We start from the raw sequence: 21,281 nt of genomic DNA, 5'->3' as shown, positions 1-21,281 counted from the left end.
GATTTTCCTGTTTTATGTGGTTTTTCCTCTTGCCGACCCCACAACACAGCAGCCTCGTGCTGGTTGCGTGACATCATGTCCACAGGTGAAATGAGCTCTTCAAGAACAGAGCTGCATGTATGTTTGCGCCTCTAGGTGTTTCTGTTGATGCTTTGCCCAGACTAAACAGGGCACCGAGGCACATGTGAGTTCAGGATTTGCTGCTTCAGAAGCCATGGTGGAGGCTTCCAGTCTCGACAGCAGCAGCGGCCGACCAGGCTCAGCTTATTTTATAGGACAGAAAACATCAAGTCACAGCAGGAGGTTCTGGCTGCTCCTCTACTGCCATGATGATTTAGCGAGGTGGCCATATAGTGGAAACCTGCTGTGAAAGTGTCTGTGTGGACAGTATGGGAGAGCCAAAGACAAGCTAAGGATGCAGTGACTTGTGTCGGGTGTTACAGACGCAGTCTTTAGACAGCCTGAGACTGTGAGTGGCTGAAAAGTGTGTTTGGGGCACTCGTAGAAATCACACCCATTGTTTTGTGTGAATCGAATGGTAGCCATTGCATTTAATGCCACTCAGTGTCTAAGAATACCCGGATTGCATCACAGCATTACAATACACAAAGTGTTCTCCATAATGAGGCCTTTCTTTGTTTACTTTCCCATTAGCGCGTCTTATTACAACAGTTTTCTGCTCTCTGGCAGTGCCAATCATCACGTTAGATCAGGAGTTCCAGGAGAACAATGTTTTATTTTATTTGACTCAAACTCGTCTTCGCTTGGTTTACAGATTCTTCGTTCTGTATTTAGCGGAGCCCTTAAGTTATGTAAAAGTGACGCACGTTGAACGTGAAACAAACACAGAAGGTGTCATCAAGGCAAAGATGAAATGAGCGCAATATACAGGAAAATCAAAAGAACTGTGATGTGTGAGAAATGGTTTTCACAAACGTAAATCATCAAAGGTTTATACCAAGAAAGCATTAAGGCATTGAACCAATGAAACAGTTATTTTGAAGCTTGATCTAAAGTAGAGTTTGATTCATCAGTCGCAGTAAAAAGATAGTTTCAAAAAGTAGAGACATCCTTGTTGCAGTTTTGGTGTCTGACTCTGATTTGTGATTTATTCATTTTGCTGATTCTCTTATAAGAACTGTAACTGACAGCATGTACATGCAAAATTCAACTGTCCTTCAATGCACAGTGTCATTTACTTGTTTATGAAACTGTGTAGTTCCACCTGACTGCACTGAGTCACAGGATATTCTCTCACTTTAAGCGCTTTAATAAATTGAACTTAAAGGAGGTGCAAATAATTAACTGAAAATGAGTTGCTGTACGTGCACCTTTATCTGGTGGCATATTCTGCCTCACCAAGCAAAATAACAGATTTACATTAAAAACAACAAACGAATATTAGATAATAAAATAATTTTTCAGTATGTTTATGACATCACCAGGACATGAACCCTTTTTCCTTCCTTGTAACTGCTTTGGTCCTCTGGTCTCAGTGAGGCTGCTGGCTCGGGGGCAGCTTTGGTTCTAGAGCTTTCTTCTGTTAGCTTTAAAATGTCCATGCTCAGCTGGGTGAGAGGGTCAGTGTCTGACCAGGTTTGCTGTTACCACCATGCTGATCTTCCTGTGGTACTGACAAGGTATTTGATGGACTGAGTTTAATTTCCCAGTAAACATCAGTATCAGTAGAATCAGTTATTAAGGCCCTGTTTGTAAATGGCCAGTTTACAGTCACCAGTTAGCCAGAGTACCTGGAGGAGTCCCACAGAGGCGCAGGGAGCCTCCTCGCAGTCAGGTGACAGTGCTCATTGTTTAACCAGTGTGTGACACTAAAAACAAAGAATTAAGAAATCATAGAAACTTTCTCAGACGTGCCCTCATTTTTAAAAAAATGTTTCTGATACATTCGGATGGTTTTATGTGATTGGAGTCATACGTGGACTCTGTTTAGCATTCATTTTTAGTTTTTTGCAGTCTTTGTTCATATCCATACAGAAGAACGGTGCCTTCTGCAGTTATTTTACTGGTGAGAGTCCCCCAAACTTATTTTACAAGCTCGGGCTTGCTAGCCACGACTATTTCAGACGTGTTTTCCTCAAAGTGGCAGGCTTGTTGTCTACAGAGTAGACAGCTTTTTTCCCTCGTCAGGTGCATGGGGTGGTTATTGAAGACAATCTTGTAAAATCTGCTTGGAAGCCTGAAGAACCAGTAACGACAGGACTATAATTTAGAACTCGTAGCTTTAAAAACAATAAGTGAAGCAGATGCTACAGGAGGGAAAGAGCCTGCCCTTCATTTATTATTCCCGTTGAAAGAAGCTGGTCTCTGGTTCGGTGGCTGTGTGCATTAAAAAGCTCATTTCAAGAGACTAATGTTGTAGAAGATGACCAGTGCAAGCAAATCTAAATTCAGTGCCAGACACAAATCCAGACATTCAATATTAACGAGCTGTTGGAGATCTGCTCCTCAGAACAGGTGTAATATCTTCATCAATGCAGTTACTGTTTTAAACAGAAATGATTTAACTTGATGAATATTTAACATCAGACTCCAAACTCATGAGGACTAAATGGGCTCCTCAGCCAGCTGTGCTCTGCTACCTCTGGTGAACCACCTCCACATCTGTCACCATGGAGATTGTGGAGCTCTCCTAGGACCTCCAGGGTATTTGTTATGCTTGCACTTGCTAATATGTGTGAGATGAAGGCCGCCACATCTTCACGATTCATGTGACTTTAAGGTGCCTGGTCATCATCGCCATAATATTAGATGTGTGTACGTTACGGCAGCAAGTCCCACTATAGGCTGTGAACATTTCCACAGGCCCAAATCTGAACAATAAGCCAAAACGTCTGTAGCCATCTATCTGTTTGTACCTTAATCTGCATTCTTGCATGGAGAGGTGGGAGGGGACTAATCGCTTTTCTACAGCCTCATTAAATCCTGTCCTGGTAGGTTAATGGTTAACTGGCTGGGCTGTTGATGCTTTGACGTTGGATGTATTTATATTACAGACTGTAATGAGTTATGGAAGGTAATTAGAAATATGTTTCACTTGATTCGTAGTCATAATAAAAATACAACATTTTTTTATGCATCGGTCATGGACTGATGTCATTCAGTTTTCTCACGTGTCTTTTAATAAACTGCATCAATGTGGTTTGAAATTTCATGACCTCAGTTTATGTGCAGCTGCTGCAGCTGAATAGAGTGTGCTGAGTGCTGTTACTGCTGCTCTCTGGCTGCACAAGGTCAATTTATTGGTTGGTAATACAGATTATTGATAGGCCACAAAGAGGCGTTGGACCCTGAATTCATGCTTGTACGTGTGAAGAAGGGAGGGAGGGCGAAACATGAAAGGAAAACTAGTACTTACCCTGATTTGTTCTACTTCGTTGCTTTTGAACTGACCTTTGAACTCGAGTTAACGGTTGATCTGCGTCACCAGTGTTTGGTTCACTTTTTCTTTCGAGTCGAGGCAGTGCAAAGCCAGTGTGAAGTGTCTGCTTTTTTCCTGTTCGTTTTCCAAATCTTTCATCGGTTTTCTTTATAAAATGAGTCAAAAAGCTCTGTTGGGATAAGCTCTTTATGTCTGAAGTCTACTAGGGCTGCCACAAACGATTATTTTGATAGTCGACTAGTCACCGATTATTTTTGCGATTAGTCGACTAATCAGATCATCATCCATTGGACGTAAAACTACAGCTTATTGCACCAGCAGCATCTGCTCTTATATAACTATCATTAGCTTACAGCTTTAAGTGTTTAAGGTATGTGCTAACTAAAAATAAAGACAAGATGATAGTTTATTAAATTTTAATGAAATCTGCAGATTGTTGTGGTTTAATAAACTCCTTGCTATCTAAAATATAACAGGACACCGGAGTAAATTCTTGAGCATCTCACACTTCTGATAATCAGCTGTCTGCTTGACGTTTATTCAGCTGTGTAAAAACTTTAATCTCAGCCAAACCGATTTACTCAGGAACAAATAAAATACTAAAAAAAGCCAAACAATAACATTTTGAAGTTATCTAAGTGACTTATATATATATTTAACCTGAGTAGCGAAAGACGGCGGTGGGTTTGAAAACGATTAGCCGGGAGTCCGCTGTTCTCACGGCTCTAGTGAGCCTCGCCCCCGGCTAACTATCGAGCTAGTGGGTAACAGACGTCTCCGAAAACGTCGGAGCGCTTTTGAAAATATGTGGTGTCTTGATAAACTGAGCAGATATTTGAGGTTTACACAGCTACATTCTCGCCTGAAAATATGTTAAACGTTTATTTTGTGACCCAGAAAGAATAATAAGAGTAAAACCAACTAGCTGCCACCATTGTTGGAAACTGAGCTGGGCCGCGCTATGAATTCTGGGACACAGCTTCTTCTTCTTCGGGGTTTAACGGCAGTTGGCATCCTTGTACATGCAGTGCTGCCATCTTCTGTTTCAGTCTGTTATTACACTCTTAAATCCTGCTATTATTCCTGCGTCTTTCAGGATCTTACAAAGCTTCAAACGACACGTCGACTATTAAATCAGTCGTCGACGATTTTGATAGTCGACGTAATCGTGACTAGTCGACTAATCGTGGCAGCCCTAAAGTCTACAGCTCAGACTCAGAGAGGAGCTCAGAATCTGAACTGAATAACGAATCATGTAACAAGATGAATTCATGAATCTGATTCTTATCATCCTTCACATTAAAAAACAACTTCAAAGATTTATTTGCTGTTTTTTTGTTGTTGTTTGTTTGTTTTGCGGTTAATCAGAGATGTGGAGGACAGCCAGGTTTCTGTGTGCAGTGGTTGTACGGATCGTTTTCTGCTGCTTGTGTCATGAATACAGTTAGCTGCTACCTCTCATGACACACAAGGGGGCTTTAGTCTCTCTTCCTGCAGCTTTGTGCTCTGTGTTGATCCCCATGTGTGATTGGCTGCCTGCAGCCTGTGATTCAGCACTTGAGCATTAATCAGTCCTGTCTTCAGTTGGGTAGCTGTCACCTCTCATTGATGCATGGGTTCAGGCCCGAGTAGAAGGCGGGTACCCTGCTGACCTCAGACCCACAGCATGTAGCTGGGCCAGTTTATTAAAATGGCTTAGGTGTATTGTTAGAATTCCATCAATATTATTTGTACAGATTGCTTAATATAATTATATTTATCAATATTGTCAATATATCTTATGGCTATAGAATTTGTGAAGATGTAATTCTCAAAGCTAAGCTCATCAGTGATGTTGTGGTCAGCTTTAATGCTAATCATGTAGGAGGATGTTTAGTAATCTGCCTGGGTACTATGGGATGTGCTAATGTATTAGGGTTACATAATTGGATAGGTGCTGATGGAATTTGCTGCTTGCACGTTTGGAAAAGGCACCCGAGGCTGAAAGGTATGAAAGATATGCTCCCATCCAGATGATGGATGTCTTTTTCAGGTAGGGCCTTGTGTGTCAGCAGGACGCTGCTCGAGTGCACGCTTCATCTGTTACCACAGTATAGCTTCATGGTGCTGATCTGGCGTACCTCAGGTTCAACCTTTCAAACACTTTGCTCTCTCAAAAGTCCAGCAAATGCTTTCCTCAGTTCCCAGTAACACCACAAGTGGTGCTAAAATAGAGGGGATACAGAATTGTAACAACGTCTCTTAAAGCGGTACATTTTCTCATTTTAAATATTAAATATTTTATTGACAACTGATCATAAAAACAACATAGTGGATCTGCACCTCAGTCATTGCATTATGTGCACAGTGTTTTTGGCACTGGGGTTGTATTAGCAGTGATGAGAAAAATGAAATGAGTGAGCCGCGTGAGCTCAGCATCAGCCTCTCGAGGCAGCCGTACATAAACAGGAGTATTAGCTGCTCCAGTTTCTGCAGTTGCCATCCAGCTTCACGTAGATTTTGTACTCGGCAGCTGGTAGGTTAATGACTGGCCAATGCATACTCTGTGGTCCTGCAGGTGCTTATGGGGTTCTGTGTGCACAGTTCATGAAGAGAAACATATTTCCCTGTAGTCCTAACTGCACATCCCTGAACGTGGATGACTTATAAATGGCCCTAGATCACACAGACATGCAGCTTTTCTGCAAAGTACAAAAGGCTGTTTGGTGCCTTTAAAAACAGTCGTTTCTTTGTGTTTTCATTCAAATATTGTCAACTCTTCCCACACATGGATATTTAACAGAAGTTAATGTTAACCTTAGAGTGTCAAAACCAACACAAGATATTTGTTGTTTTGGATCAGAGCCATGTCTCCCTGCTTGCTACGGGAGAATCTGCAGAGATCTGTGTGCAAAAGGAGAGTGGGTGTGGGGCTTTGCCGAGCGAACACTGTATGTAGTCCAATTTTAAGGTATCGACCTTACTAGATATAAACTATATAGCATCATCCTGCATTGCAACCAAAATCTAATGAAACATTTTAGCTGCTGATGTTGCTCAAAGATTCCTTGGCAGTCGGTTCTGCTCTTTAGGTGCAGATCCACCACTGAAATCAGTGCTAGGCATGAGAACTTTGGAGGCAGCTAAGTAGGGGTAGCTGTGTTCACTGGAGGAGCCAAGGTCACTGCCATTGGGTGGCATTGGGCGTATGCAGAATTGGCCTTCCCATGAGCCCTTTTCAGGATTTCTGTTTCAGGATCCCTTGATCCACAAGGTGATGTAATATTTGTGTGTGTGTGACTGCAGTGACATTTCTGAGCTCAAAGACGACATCAGATGTTGCAGCTTGTTTTAGTACATGTGGAAAAATGTTACATCGTTAACAGCAAGGTTTAAAGGAGTGGACAGCCGTTTGTCCTGCTTCTGCAGGATGAAAGAAAAAGGTCACCAGTGATCTACTGGTGCCTCAGTCTGGGTAAGATCACATGGATGTTAGGCATCGCCCCCCCCAGTGGGAAGTAAAATCACTGTTTTTGTGACTTTTTTCCACAAATCAATAGACTTTATCGACTGTTGCCACACAGGTACGTACACACACACACACACACACACCTTCTATTAAGTTGATCTTTGGCTTCATAGTTGAAGATGTGGTTTATCATTGTTGGCCTGTTGCAGATTTTAGTGATATAAAAGAAATGCAAACACTTGCACTACGAGGGAAATTCAATACAGCCGGGCTTTCTTTGCTTTAGCGGAGTTGAAAAAATCTAAAACCCCAGCTGGACATAACAGGTATCACAACGGTGGTTATCAGCTTCCTGTGTGAAGCTGAGCTTTCTGCTCTGGGTCCGATGCACATTCTCATCAAAGGGGCTTTTAATGTGTTGCCCGACTCTCCTTCAGCACAGAATAATCCCCACGAGCACAGCCGACTCCAGTGAGTGTTATCAAATGATTATATTGAAATGGTGATAAAATCTAACATTACATTGCAACACTGTTGCAAAGAAGACAGGAAATTAATGTTGCAGAAAATTGTTAATCCTGTGATTTAGCGCCCAGAGCGGTACGATGAGCATTTTAATCAGAGTTAATTGTTTTAAGTGTGGGTGTGCTCACGGTGCTGCTGTTCATTTTTAACATAACTGCCTCACATTAGCTCGGAAACTTTAAACTGGATACATTTAAACACTGAAACTTACTGACCCACCGGCTAATGAAGGAGATGTGGAAATCCTTTTAGTTTGCCTGCACACAAAGGGAAATTAACTTCATTGATCAAATAGCTATTCTTGGTTGTTGTTGTGTGTTCTAGTAGCTTCCAATTCAACAGTGTAAAGGAGACTTGGCAGCAAAGTAAAGCAAAAATGTATAGATTTCTGGCATCACCAAAAGAATAGACTGCACAAGCCACTAACAACAAGATGCACAGTTTGCACTGCTCTGACTTTGTAGCTTCATTTGCTGTTAGTAAGCTAAACAGCTTAACAACTGGCACATAGAGAATACAGAGAATTTACATTGCAGTTAAAATATGATGCAAATAAAAGAGTTTCTCTAAGCTTTTGTGCTCAGAAGAAGTTGCCATGGTGAGTTGGTCAGTTACAAAGAGGGCCACTTTGGTAACACCAAGAACTCTGACTTGAAGCTCGACGTAGCTCACTGACCCATTAATCTCGCTTTGCTTTGGCTCAGCATCAGAGCTTTTCTGCAAAATGGGGCGATCGTGGTTCAAGAGTTGGGAGTTCGCCTTGTAATCGGAAGGTTGCCGGTTCGAGCCCCGGCTTGGACAGTCTCGGTCGTTGTGTCCTTGGGCAAGACACTTCACCCGTTGCCTACTGGTGGTGGTCAGAGGGCCCGGTGGCGCCAGTGTCCGGCAGCCTCGCCTCTGTCAGTGCGCCCCAGGGTGGCTGTGGCTACAGTGTAGCTGCCATCACCAGTGTGTGAATGTGTGGATGACTGGATGTGTAAAGCGCTTTGGGGTCCTTAGGGACTAGAAAAGCGCTATACAAATACAGGCCAAAATGACCAAGATTTAAAAAAAGCAGCCCTCAGACGTCTAACTTTGGGATATCTTCATCTTTATACCAGCGATGACTTATTAAAGAAAGTGAAAGGCGTAGGGTTAGACGTGCACAGCTTCTTTGGATTCGCAACACGCAAGCTAAAATCCCCATGTAGTTTTCAGCCAGCAGAAGCAGCAGATACACGAGGCACCAGCGAAATAAATGTTCACAGTTCAGAGCTGTTGCACTCCGTCGGGTGGATGTCATTAAGCGCTGATGTTTGTTGGTGTCATTCCATGTTTCAGTGGCTCTCACCGCTGTGCACCAGGAAACCATTTCTGTGTTGTAATAGACTGCACGCAGGTGTCGTTACAGCAGCTGGAGTGATCTGTGAAAAGGACCGGAGGCCTTTTTTAATAGAATTCATCTCTCCCAAAACAAAACACACACGATTCCCATCCATTATCTCAGAACACGAGATCATGTATTATTTTCTAATGATAGTCTGTTTTTTACATTCCGTGCAGTTTCCACTCATATTTAGTATTACCACAACCTGCACACCAACGTGCAGGACTATGCAGGGAGCAGATAAACCCATGACTCTTTGGGACAGTGGCTTTCTTTAGTCTCGTTGTCTCTGCGAGGTTGTCAGTGACCTGTAAATACCTTCTGATCGTCAGCTTACCTTTCATAAAACCACATCTTGGCACTTTTTTGGCACTTGACACAGTTTTCATGTGTTGTGCCCAAAAACCAGGATAATTGAAAAGGTTCTTGTTCTGTGTTGTGCTTACAGCACACCTGTGCCCAGCAGACGTGTTGTTAGTTTTATACATTTATATAATGCTTTCCTAGTCTTGCTGACCACTTACTTACTTTGCATTTGTACAGCACTTTATTCTGTAGACTTAAACCACATCATTGCCAATTTAAAATCCACCCAGGAAACCCCGGCTGTGGTTTGGGTTCTTCATGCTGCGAGGAGACACCACCCTAACGATGTGCTCGTCCTCTCAGGCAGGAGAAAAGCCTCAGTAGCAGTGTGACCTTTAACATTTTTCAAACTCGCTGAGCCTGTATCTATAAATACATTTTTTAGGTTTTGTATGGTTCAGTGTTTCTGTTTTTGTGGAAATAAATGTGAAGAATGAAGGTGGAGTCACACCCTGCCCATCAGCTGATCTTACAACTCTTACTTAAATTACCTGAAGAGACACCAGCTCCCTCCTCATACCTGTTATGTCAGTTCGGTCAAACACCAGCACCCTGCTGTTACTGCTGAAAGGCATTTGCGGTAATTTATTTGCGTCACTTCATTAGCACAGCCCGTTAACACAAATTGTGCATTCTTAGTAAAGTTTGATCCAGCTGAGGCCGTTAGTTTAAGGCTTTGTCTGTGTGACAGTAGTCAGAGTGAAACTGCGTCTGTGGAGATGACAAAGGTTACTGGGCCAACCAAGGTATATGCATGGTGTGTGCGCCCGCACCGTCACTTCCTGTAAATGGGGTTTGAACTCTGTTTTGTTGTTAAACTGATTTTTACTTTTTTAAAATAAAGATTTATGTCCAGTTACTCTTGGTTACTTGCTAAAGAGAAGTCAGAGGTATGTGATTGGCTCAGTTTTACTGATTATCGGCCTGTCAGCAAGATTACAGTAAAAGTAACTGTCTGCATTTCAGTAAACTTAGTGGAGAGGTGGAGCATGGTCAGAAGAAGAACCTTTTGAATTTTAGTGTTGTTACTTTCTTTAGGGCATTGTCTCGGTGGAAGGCGTGCTCTCCGGGTCTCCTCGGATGTCGTTAGCCTGCGTGCACGGGCTCTGCTTTTTTGTTAAAGGCACAGTAGTCCACTGTTATTTGAATTAGCTGTTGCACCCTAACACCAACGTATCCAGGTAAAAGCGATTCTCTTTTAATGTCTCTCCTCTTAAACTTTTAGTTGGAAATAAAGTTTATTGCTCAAAATGAGTTTATGCCTGAATGTTGCCGGCTAACATCGCGGTGACAGTGTGTGTGCATGAGCGTTTGCACGTGTGTCTGGGTAGGCTTTAGGGTCAAACCTGAAACCCCATGAGCACTACTGCCCCTACTGGCTCTGTCGAAATAGGTGATATCAGAAACCCGAGTGTGGTTCAGAGACGCTTATAAAGAAAAGTTTCCATAAAGGCGGAATAACAGCTTTTAAGGGAGTTGTTGATGGAACTCGGCATGAGTAGTTTTCCGTAAGACGCAAACAAAAATGTCATATGTGCTTCTTGCTTTGACCTTGTGCTGTCGAAGGGTTAAATTAAACTGATTCAGCTGAAGCTGTGACAGAAAATATTACACGTGTATTAAAGAGCAGTTGTCGAAGTGGAGCTGATTAGACAGCATCAACAATGTGAGCGTTGACAGAGAGGCGTGGTAGTATTAATGTAATCATGTAACAGTGTGAAAGAAAGACTGGGATTGTTTTTACGTTTGCCTTAAGTGCACTAAAAAGTCGAATCATCACACGTTACAAAGGCTGTGCAGATATCACTGGCTTTAACGGATGTGCAAGTTTGCATATCTATCACACATGGTTAGCTTTGACTTTGACCACATGAATCTGTTTTTAAGCTCTATTTTGGTCTCCACCATCTCCAGTGACGGTGTGTCTTTGTCATCATATAAACAACATCTTGCATTGTAAACATATTCTCCAATCAGACTTTAAAATACCTCGATGACGATGGAGATTCTAGTGCTCTCCATCCCGTCCTCATCAACATCTCATAAGCTTCTCTGGAAAATTTCTCAAGATTTGTTGCACACTTGGAATCAAGGATGAGCTAAAGTTTAGCTGATATGTCAATGAACATTTAAAGGTCAAGAATAGTCCAATAACTGTTATGGTAATTATGTCATAGTTAGCACAGTCCTGTCTGTCATAACTAGAGATGGACCGATCCGATATTAGGTATCAGTATCGGTCCGATACTGACGTAAATTACTGGATCGGATATCGGAGAGAAATAAAAAACGTAATCCGATCCATTAGATATCAAAAAAGCACCTCACAAAACTTGCGACACGGCGTAACTCAGCTCATAACCGTAGCACATCGGAGCAGTATGCATCACGTGATAGAGCGGTCGTGTGTATTTGTAGCCTCGCTACCAAACCAGCATTTCATCTCCGAGGAAGTGATCCCTGAGAGAAGTAAAGCAAGCGTGTAAGTTCGTCTCTGAATGTTTGTAAAGCATTCCAGCGTTAAGCTTAACAACCTATGGAGCGACTGCCTCTCTCTCCTGCTGCTACTTCAATCATGAAACTGATCAATGATCAGCTGATCGTCTCTCTTGTTTGTTTTTGGCCCACTTTGCACCAGAAAGAGGAAACCAGCGGCTGAACAACAGCAGCACGTTTAAGCTTGATCAGCTATTGTTAGAATTTATTTAATATTACTTTCTACACCAGGATCTATTTCTACAGCTGACGCTGGTAACTGTGCAGGGGTGGATCTAGCAAAGTTTAGCCAGGGGGGCCGATAGGGCATGAACAGGGAAAAGGGGGCACAAAGACATACTTTTCTTTCTTATTCTCATTTAAAATGTCGAGCTTTTAATAAATAATTATCTGACACCCAAAGTTTTAATTTGATGTAAAATGTATAGAAGTCCATTACTGTATATAGTGACTGTTAAGTCTAATATATACCCTAGTAAGCTATACTACTTTTTCCTTTGGGAAGGTACCATCTGTGCAGTCTGCAGTTCTATTGAAGAAAGATGTTGAATCTATTTAATTATTCTTGAAAAATAATTGATTTCTGTGCATTTTTTCCCACACTGCATCAAATTAAAGTTGATTACATCGATTAAGCATCATGAGGTGGAGGGTGGGGGGTGGTTCCCTATTTTTTTGCTGGGAGTTTGCAACCCTATTAGTTAGGTTGCTTAATATTTCTGCTAAGTGCTCTTTAAAATACCAGAATAGGGAGGATGGAGCAGGTTTAAGTTTATTAGATTGATCAGTTTTGCTGAACTATGAAATATTTTGTGTGTAGTGTATTTTTTTTAAAATACAGGTATAACAGAATAGCTTCAGTGTTGTTGTTTATTTAAACTTGAGTATGAACTTATACAAAATGCAGCAATATATTAAAAACACACTATATCGGATTCATATCGGTATCGGCAGATATCCAAATTTATGGTATCGGACATAAAAAAAGTGGTATCGTGCCATCTCTAGTCATAACACTAACCTGCAACCTCTCTGATTGGTGGAGGCATATAAATACAAGTAGCCACAAGTGGTGTAATTGCAGCAATGGCTGTAATGGAAGCTGCATAGTGTAGTGGTAAGACTACACACCTCTGGAGCGGGGGTTGCAAGTTTGATTTCCACCCGGTATCCAGTAAGGGTCCTGGCTATGACCCCCATGCTAGAAACAAGCCCTGGAGTGGCGTGGCTACGTCTGCAGCCTGTCCACAGTTCAGGACACAAGCATTTCACTGCATGTTCACTATATGTTGTACTGTGACCAGTGTTGGGAAGGTTACTTTTAAAATGTATTCCATTACAGAATACAGAATACATGCCCTAAAATGTATTCTGTAACGTATTCCGTTACGTTACTCAATGACAGTAACGTATTCTGAATACTTTGGATTACTTAATATATTATCGTGCTTTTTACAACAACGTGAATGTACTATTGCTGTGTGATTTATTACTGTTACTGAAGGTCCGCGACTCCGAACTGTAGTAAAGGGACCTCTGACTAATACGGCGGGGTCCCTGTCGGCTCGTAGCCGAAAAATAGCTTTACTTTGTTGTGTGGGTCAACTTTTCTTGCGAGAGACAGAGAGAGGCGTTGAAAGGCTCCAACGGGACTTATTGTTTTCGGAGGAAAACACGAACACGGTGTACAGTCGAGTCTTAATAGCTTACTTACAACTGGGCTCGTCAGGCTCTCTTCTTGGCTGCAGTGGTTATTATTATATTTACATGCTTCCAGCTCCCGTTTTTCCTCGATGACAACTCGTACCTTTCCACTCCCCTTTTTCTCCCTCCTCGCGCTCACAGACCCATAACGTGTATGGCAGTCCATTCTCCCTGCAGCACGGACTACACTGCCCATGATGCTACATTCTTTAGAGCTATGCTTGTAGCATTCTGCCTGTTAGCTTAGCACAACAACAACAACGAAAAGGCGCTCTCTCACCCAGGAAACACACAGTCGCAGAGAGAGAGAGAGCGTCGCCCTGTAACCATGGCAACCGTAACGCTGCCGCCTGGAACAACAGCACGTAGCTGTCAAACAAAACCCAAACAGTCCTGACCCGCGACAATATGAAACAGGAAAGTACCGCAGTGTAATCCATTTATTTCAACAAAGTAACTGTATTCTGAATACCACCTTTTTAAACGGTAACTGTAACGGAATACAGTTACTCATATTTTGTATTCTAAATACGTAACGGCGGTACATGTATTCCGTTACTCCCCAACACTGACTGTGACAAACAACAGTTGTATATTTGCAATTACATAAGCAGTGTAGAAAATGAGCATACTGAAATGACTAAAGTTTCTTTCTTTAAAGCCACACTTTAATGCAGACAAGGTCAAATTTAAGGACGTCCGTTATTTGTAGTCTCTTAAGACTACAACAGGAAACACACTGTTTTAGTTTATCATTGATTCAGAAAACATCAAAGTTGCGCTTGGATCATTTGATAGGCTACCCTCTGACGAGCAACATCCAATCCTGAAGCAGGTGGACCAGTCATCCAATCTAATCAGACATTTGTCAAAACCAGTCGAGCAGTTCTGTCATGCTGCTGTGGCTCCAACCCCAGCACTACCAGCTTTTCATATGGAGTCTTTAAAGTGCCCTCAATTTCTAACTAATGTACCTACATTTGTATTTGCTAATTTACTGCAGCTTATCCCTGTTGAACTGTGATTGGCTGCTGAAAGCTGATAAGTCAACAGTTAATGATTCCGTTTTACTGCACGCTGACCCCTTGCCTATCAGATGAGCGGCACCTACTGGTATCTTGTTGATCATTTAGCTACAATGTGGTCATGGAAGCTGTAAACAGGATCCTTTTCAGCCGTTAGTCAGCAGTTTGCTGTCACCGCTGTGTATAGTCGGTGACATTGTTCGCTACAGCGCCACAGTTACTACTACATGTGTAAGCAGCTTTGTCATTTTTACCAACTGTTCCAGAGTTAATCTATGGATTAACGACATGACACCGTTAAACTTCTTTTTCAGGCGCTTCTGTTAGAAGATCATTTTAACCGTTGCATTAAAAGCGCTTCCTCTGTTTACTGTAATTGGATGGAAGTCATTCTTTCTGTGTTGCTGCCAACAGTTGTGCTGCAGTCCTAGTGAAGTGAAGGTGAAAGAAATCTGGCGTCTAGTCCTCAGAGCTTCAAACAATGACATTTAAAAACATTAAAGACGTATTTCAGGACCATCCAGACCTTGGTCCTAATACAGTTTTTAAACTGTTGTAGCCATTGCTTGTTTCTTTACTGTTTATCTTTCGTAGATTCTGTTTTTCTCTTGCAGACTTGTAGCATGACTTCGCAAACAACTGCAGATCAGCTCTCCGTCTCTGTTGATGTAATCCCATCTCTGTTTGTCTCTCTGTAGTCACTGATGTGGAACTGAAGCGGCTGAAAGATGCCTTCAAAAGAACCAGTGGCCTCTCCTATTACATGACCCAGCAGTGTTTCTACAGGGAAGTTCTGGGAGATGGAGTTCCCCCTAAAGTCGCAGAGGTAAGCCACAATGATGTCACACCACGTATTCTGAGTGGGTAACGGTGGCGGCAGTTTCCAGGAAGCCAACAAAATCAGTTCGGTTATGCCTTAGCAGTGTGACCAACGAGCTTTGTATGAAGGATTTTATTGTAAGTACAAGCTAGAGATTTTAGTTGTAGTGAGGGGCCATTTCACCTCACATTAGGCTCAGCCTTGCATTCCACTGAAAGACTTATTGATCCAATAAAAAGGTATCATTACCATTTTATAGCTCTGTGTTTCCTGTTGAAAAGCATCAGTCTGATGTTCGAGGCTAAAGAACAGCCAAAGTTCTGCAGGGGAATAAATATAGAATAGCAACGTTGTTTCCAGTTTATTTATAGCTGCTTAAAGGAGACTCTTCGTGCAGATACAGAGGAGAGTCTGTTTTTCTTTGAAGTAACTGAATCATTAAAGTAATCAACACAGACCTAGACTTGATATATACAGCTGGTGTATATGCAACAGTATGACGATATACGTATAATATAGTCTGACTACAGTTTCCCTCACACATCCCCATCTGACAGAGCTTCCTCCTGTCACTTTTTACGACTTGTCATTCTCATGTTACACATTTGAAACCTGCTCTTCTTCTTCTTCTTCTTCTTCTGGTGAAGTTGACAGATTTAAAAATACTCTGGAGGAATATAGACTGAAATGAAATGTAAAGACTCAAAGTGTAATAGTCATCGAAGAATGGGCAGTTTATCTTTCTCTCTATACATATAGATATAGAGAGGACAGAATCAGAATGCTTTATTAATCCCTGACTAAATTCTGTGGGTTACAGTTGACAGTAACCAACAAGACAGTAACAGACTAAACTGTTTAAATAAAGCAACATGTCAGAGAGTTTACAAATGTAAGAAATAGCGCTAATATGTACAAACGGCTCAATTATACAGATGGATGGATATTTAATTATTTAATTCGGGTTTGGTTTTTATTGGGCTACTGATCGCTTTGTGTTGACAGCAACCTGGTCTTGCTCTTGAAATGAGCTACTAATTCCTTTGTTCATTCCTTTTAATTATTTTGGTTTATGGGCTTTTTGTATGACAAAGTTTAAATTGGTAGATGTCAGGCTGTTCATTCAGAATAACCTGAATTATAAAACTGCTCCAGGGAAATGACAGGTAGAGGGCGGCCTGAATCATTTTAAATGTGTCTGTATTAAACAGAAATAATAGAATTTCCAGAGTTTAGTTTGATTTGGATTACTTGAAAGTTGAATGAAGATTTCTTTTTTGTATTTCTTTCTTTTACCAATGTTAGGTTTTGAATAGCGTGTGTGCAAATATGGCCCAAATTACAGATCCTGCTTCATTGTTTGGGGCATTTAAGGGAGTTAGATTCCAGTCAGACACATGGGAGCATCCTAATGTTCTGACGACAGGGTTTCTTTAGTCTTGTCTGCTTTGCTCAAACACACCTACCCTCACCGCTCTGCACATGATTGTTTATGTAATGAAGAAAAAAGAAAAACGAGGTTTTGATTGAAGTTTGTTGTCCTTGCTCTGTATGCATTTCGACTTTACGATGGAGTGACGATCCTAACATGAACTACTGATAAAGGTGCTCTGACATAATTCACACCTGCCTGTCACTTTTTCTTCTCCTGTGTTTTTTGTGCCGTGTCATGCACGTTGTGTGGGCACAACCATTTAAAGTTCACAATCGTTTAAAATCAGTTTGCTTGTGTAATAGGAATGCATTTTCCTCACATTATATCATAAATCATGCTGCTCTAACTGTTCAAGAGCACATGTCCCCTGCTGTCCTCTGCAGTCTTAGTTGCGAGGTGACAGCAAATGGTTATCTCAGTCCAAACGTGGGCTTTCCTCTGTCGTGTCCCACTGCTTTCTTCTGTAGCTTCAGTTGCTTCATAAAAATGTAACCACGTGTTGTGGCTGGATTGTGCATATCTGCTATGCATACGCTGTACATTTGTGGAAAACACTACAATGGCAAACAAAAACGTGCGTGATTCAGTTAAGGCTCGCTGCTCTGCCAGTTTCTTGAGCATACAATAACAACACCTACCTTGTCTCCTCAGTGCATTAGTAAGGCCAGTGTTAGTCATCGCGCACCCCCCACTCCATCTGCTGCTTATTAAACACACGGCTTGCATGTCTTCACTACAGCACGTGTCATCTCCCTCCTCCTTCTCCTTTGTCACCATGGCAGCAGTTACTGCGGTGGCAGCAGTTACTGCGGTGACAGCAGTCCAGATGTAAGGTTGCTGCTGGTGTCTTCAAATATAGCCGTGGCTACTGCACAGTCTGGTAGTTCAAAGAAAGCCCGACCCAATCAGTCAGTCAAGGAACACGCACTGTTCAGTGCTCAGAGGTTTATCTGGTGTTTTATCATAAGTGTATAATGACTAGGGCTGAGTATCGTCACTGATTTCTAGAATCGATTCGATTCCGATTCACAAGATCCCGATTCGATTCAATTTGATTCGATTCAATTCGATTTAAATCTGGGAAATTTTGCCTCAGACAGTCAGAAATATTATAATTCAGATCTGTACATTTACATATTTTTGTATCTATAAAAAGGAAGCTGACACTTTCCAGACTTTATCAAAGGTGTGAGCATCACAGCAGAGGCCTTTGTGTCAAAGTAGCTGAAGATAAAACAGAAAAACATGAAGGAGATTTTCCTGTTCTGGGATTTTATAAAAATATTCTGCAGTAGATCAAAAATGAACGAAAATCATTAACCAGCATATGAACATCACCTCTGACGTTACAGCAGTTTTATTAGAGACACGGCGTTTTGTATTTTGTATACTTTTAAAAAGTTTCAATTTGTTCAGAAGCCTGTTGAACAGCAGAAATTAGGTTTTCTTTTCAGAAGTAAGTAAAAGAAAAAAAAAAAAACATCGGCCGACAGCCTGTAAACAACGGTAGACTTGTGCGTAACAAGCAAGTGAATAATGCAGAAAACAATGTTTAGACGGGAAACTGTTGTTGAAGTACAGAGAGAGAGAGAGAGCTGTGCATCCTGGTGGAAGCAAAACAGTAAAAGTCAGAGTGAATACATGACGATGTTTATGTGAAGCGTAGTTTGGATCTTCTTTTGCTGCTGGTTCAGTCAATATTGTTTGGAGAGACATCAAACTAACAGCTTCAGAATCAGCGCAAAAACGGCGTAAACACAAAGCGCGGACCCGCCGACACATCAGAGTCAGCGAGCTGTCGGCTTTCAGCCCCGACCGTGTCCGTGCCGTCGGTGAGAAAGTCACATCTCACTGATTCTGATCCGTCGGCGCTGTGTGTTTACGTCTTTGTGCAGAATCCGTGTTCCTGCTCTCATTTACTATTTAGCTGTTTGGCGGTTGTTGAAATTTTGTGAGGTTTCACCTGAGATTGTGGCGTTTCGGGCAAAATAAATTTATATTAAAAAATCGATTCAGGATTTTAATGAATCGATATCACGATTTTAATCGATAAATCGATAATCAAAACCCAGCCCTAATAATGACGGTGCTGACGATCATTCGTGGCCAAGTATCCAGAGATTTTATGTACTGGATAAATCGCATGTTGGCTTGATGTTTTGTTTTTTGTTTGTTTTCACTCAGTGTTATCTCAGTAGGATGAACAGTTATTAACTGGTATTTTGTTCCTCAGGCACACATATGCTGATAAATCCTGATAGTTAATGTATAAGTACAAGGAGTTATTGTTGCTCACAGTGTGCTGTAGCAAGAAGGTCTCATGGTGAACTACCAAATGCTTCAGGATGAACACAAATACCATTACACCTTCCACATGTAATATAACAACAAGGTTTGAGCCGATCACTGTTTGGGAGGTGGGAGTGGGAGTGGGAGGAGAGACAGACGAGTTAAGAAGCGTGCTTTAGTTGGCTGCGTCGAGGACTTCCCCACAGTCTCTGGGGACTCCACAGTCAGTTTCATGTATGAAACTATATGCGTGTAGTGATATTTAAAGAGTAACAGTAACAAAATATTTACAGCTTTAAAAAGAATAAAGAACTAATCTGCTCTTGTAGAGGTTTCCTCTGCAACCTGACGACTCAACTTGGCTCTGAGCTTCGTGGACACGAATTCTCCGTTTCATAGTTTGAGTTAAGCTCCAAAAACACTCCGACCTGTGTGTCTTCATCAGCTCTACTCTTTGTCCAACTTAAACACATTTTGTCCAGTTTGTCGTTGTTCGTGGACTCGTCACATCGTCAGAATTATGACTTGACCAATGTTCCTGAGAAACACTAAAGACACGCTGTCTCTCACAGGTGAAATGTGCTTTCTGTGACGGTTGACCTTTTGCATGTAGATCGGCGGACTTCCCCTTTAATTTTGTTTTCCCACAAATGTGCGTTTACTGAAATTGATCACGTTTCTCTTCATAAAGCCACTGAGATTTTTTTTGTGCGTGTGTGTATTCAATAAATACTATTTGCAGGTTTTTGGCAGTCGGGATGGCAGTGAATACAAACCTGACTTACAGTTTATACATGGATCAGTGAATGCATCAGTATTTTTAGTTTCTGTCACTTTTTAATATAAATAAATAAATGCAGGTTTAAATGAAGAAGATGGTTAAGTGTTTAAGGTATGTGCTAACTAAAAATAAAGACAAAAAGATAGTTTATTAAATTTTAATGAAATTTGCAGATTGTTTCGGTGAAGTTTAATAAACTCCTTGCTATCTAAAATATAACAGGACACTGGAGTAAATTCTGGAGCATCTCACACTTCTGATAATCAGCTGTCTGCTTGATGTTTATTCAGCTGTGTAAAAACTATAACTTTAATCTCAGACAAACCGATTTACTCAGGAACAAATAAAACACCAAAAAAAGCCAAACAACAACATTTTTAAGTTATCTAAGTGACTCATATATCATGTTTAACCTGAGTAGGGAAATACGGCGGTGGGTTTGAAAACGATTTGCCGGGAGTCCGGTGTTCTCACGGCTCTAGTTAGCCTAGCCCCCGGCTAGCTATCGAGCTAGTGGGTAACAGACGTCTCCGAAAACGTCGGAGCGCTTTTGAAAATATGTGGTGTCCTGATAAACTGAGCAGATATTTGAGGTTTACACAGCTACATTCTCGCCTGAAAATATGTTAAACGTTTATTTTGTGACCCAGAAAGAATAATAAGAGTAAAGTTAAAACTAACTAGCTGCCGCCATTGTTGACAACTGCGCTGGGCTGCGCTATGAATTCTGGGACACAGCTTCTTCTTCGTCGGGGTTTAACGGCAGCTGGCATCCTCGTACATGCAGTGCTGCCATCTTCTGTTTCAGTCCGTTATTACACTCTGAAATCCTGCTACTTATTCCTGCGTCTTTTGTGATCTTACAAAGCTTCAAACGACGCGTCGACTATTATCTGTGGGTTTCCCAGGTTTGCTGACCAGTGGTCTGATCAGTGGTCCAGTGGACCATTGATCAGTGGTCCATTGTGGTATCAATCAGACCACTGGTCTTTGATAATTATGATTGACATGGCAGCACTGAATGCACATGTGCTGTATCAAGCATGCACCGGGACGCAGGAAAGACGGGTGGAGTTCCTGGTGGAGCTTGCAGGAGAGTTGGCTCACTCTCATGTAGCTGGGAAGAAGGCAAGAAAAGAACAGTTGCTTCGGACACAACCCTCCACACCTATCCCTGGAAAAAGAGCCATGTGTCAGGTCAAACACAAATGCAAGAACAATCATGCCACTGTGCGATGTGTTCACTGCTACAGATACACATGTGGTAAATGCAGACTACAGATACCATGGCAGTGCCAGGATTGTGAGTGATTGCTGAAAATGTTGAAGTGTACTCACTCACTTTTTATTATTATTTGTAAATATGTGTACAAATGGTTGGTTTTTTGTACTGTTTTTATCAATAAATCTCAGCAACAAAGGACATACACCCATGTGTGTTGATTTCTCCCTAAGATGGCAAACTGAAACACTCCAAGTTGGTGACTTTTGGAGATTTATTTTCCTGGATGATTGAGAATGCATCAAGACGAACACAAAAGGAAGTTCACCGCTTTTAGCAGCCCCCCCCCCCGACAAACAAAGAGGCAGTTGGCAGTTAGAAATCAGCAATCATTCACACACCCC

The 21,281-nt window shown here is 41.6% G+C and overlaps 1 protein-coding gene across 4 annotated transcripts in view; it reads left to right on the top strand.

The window, feature by feature from the left end:
• The window catches only part of usp32 (ubiquitin specific peptidase 32), a 67,443-nt gene that overhangs the window by 6,261 nt on the left and 39,901 nt on the right, over nt 1–21,281 (top strand). For all 4 annotated transcript variants that reach the window (XM_085479033.1, XM_085479031.1, XM_085479032.1 and 1 more), the window contains exon 2: nt 15,029–15,156. In XM_085479033.1, the coding sequence (XP_085335159.1) occupies nt 15,029–15,156 (128 nt within the window). The remainder of the gene's footprint in view (nt 1–15,028; nt 15,157–21,281) is intronic.

Source organism: Copadichromis virginalis, linkage group LG14 (genome assembly GCF_057382275.1).
Source record: "Copadichromis virginalis isolate Kocher_CV1m ecotype Utaka linkage group LG14, C_Virginalis_male_GT1.1, whole genome shotgun sequence".
In the NCBI taxonomy this organism is placed as follows: Eukaryota; Metazoa; Chordata; class Actinopteri; order Cichliformes; family Cichlidae; genus Copadichromis; species Copadichromis virginalis.
The sequence above is the reverse complement of the archived record's forward strand: the minus strand, read 5'-3'. Positions and strand labels throughout refer to the sequence as shown.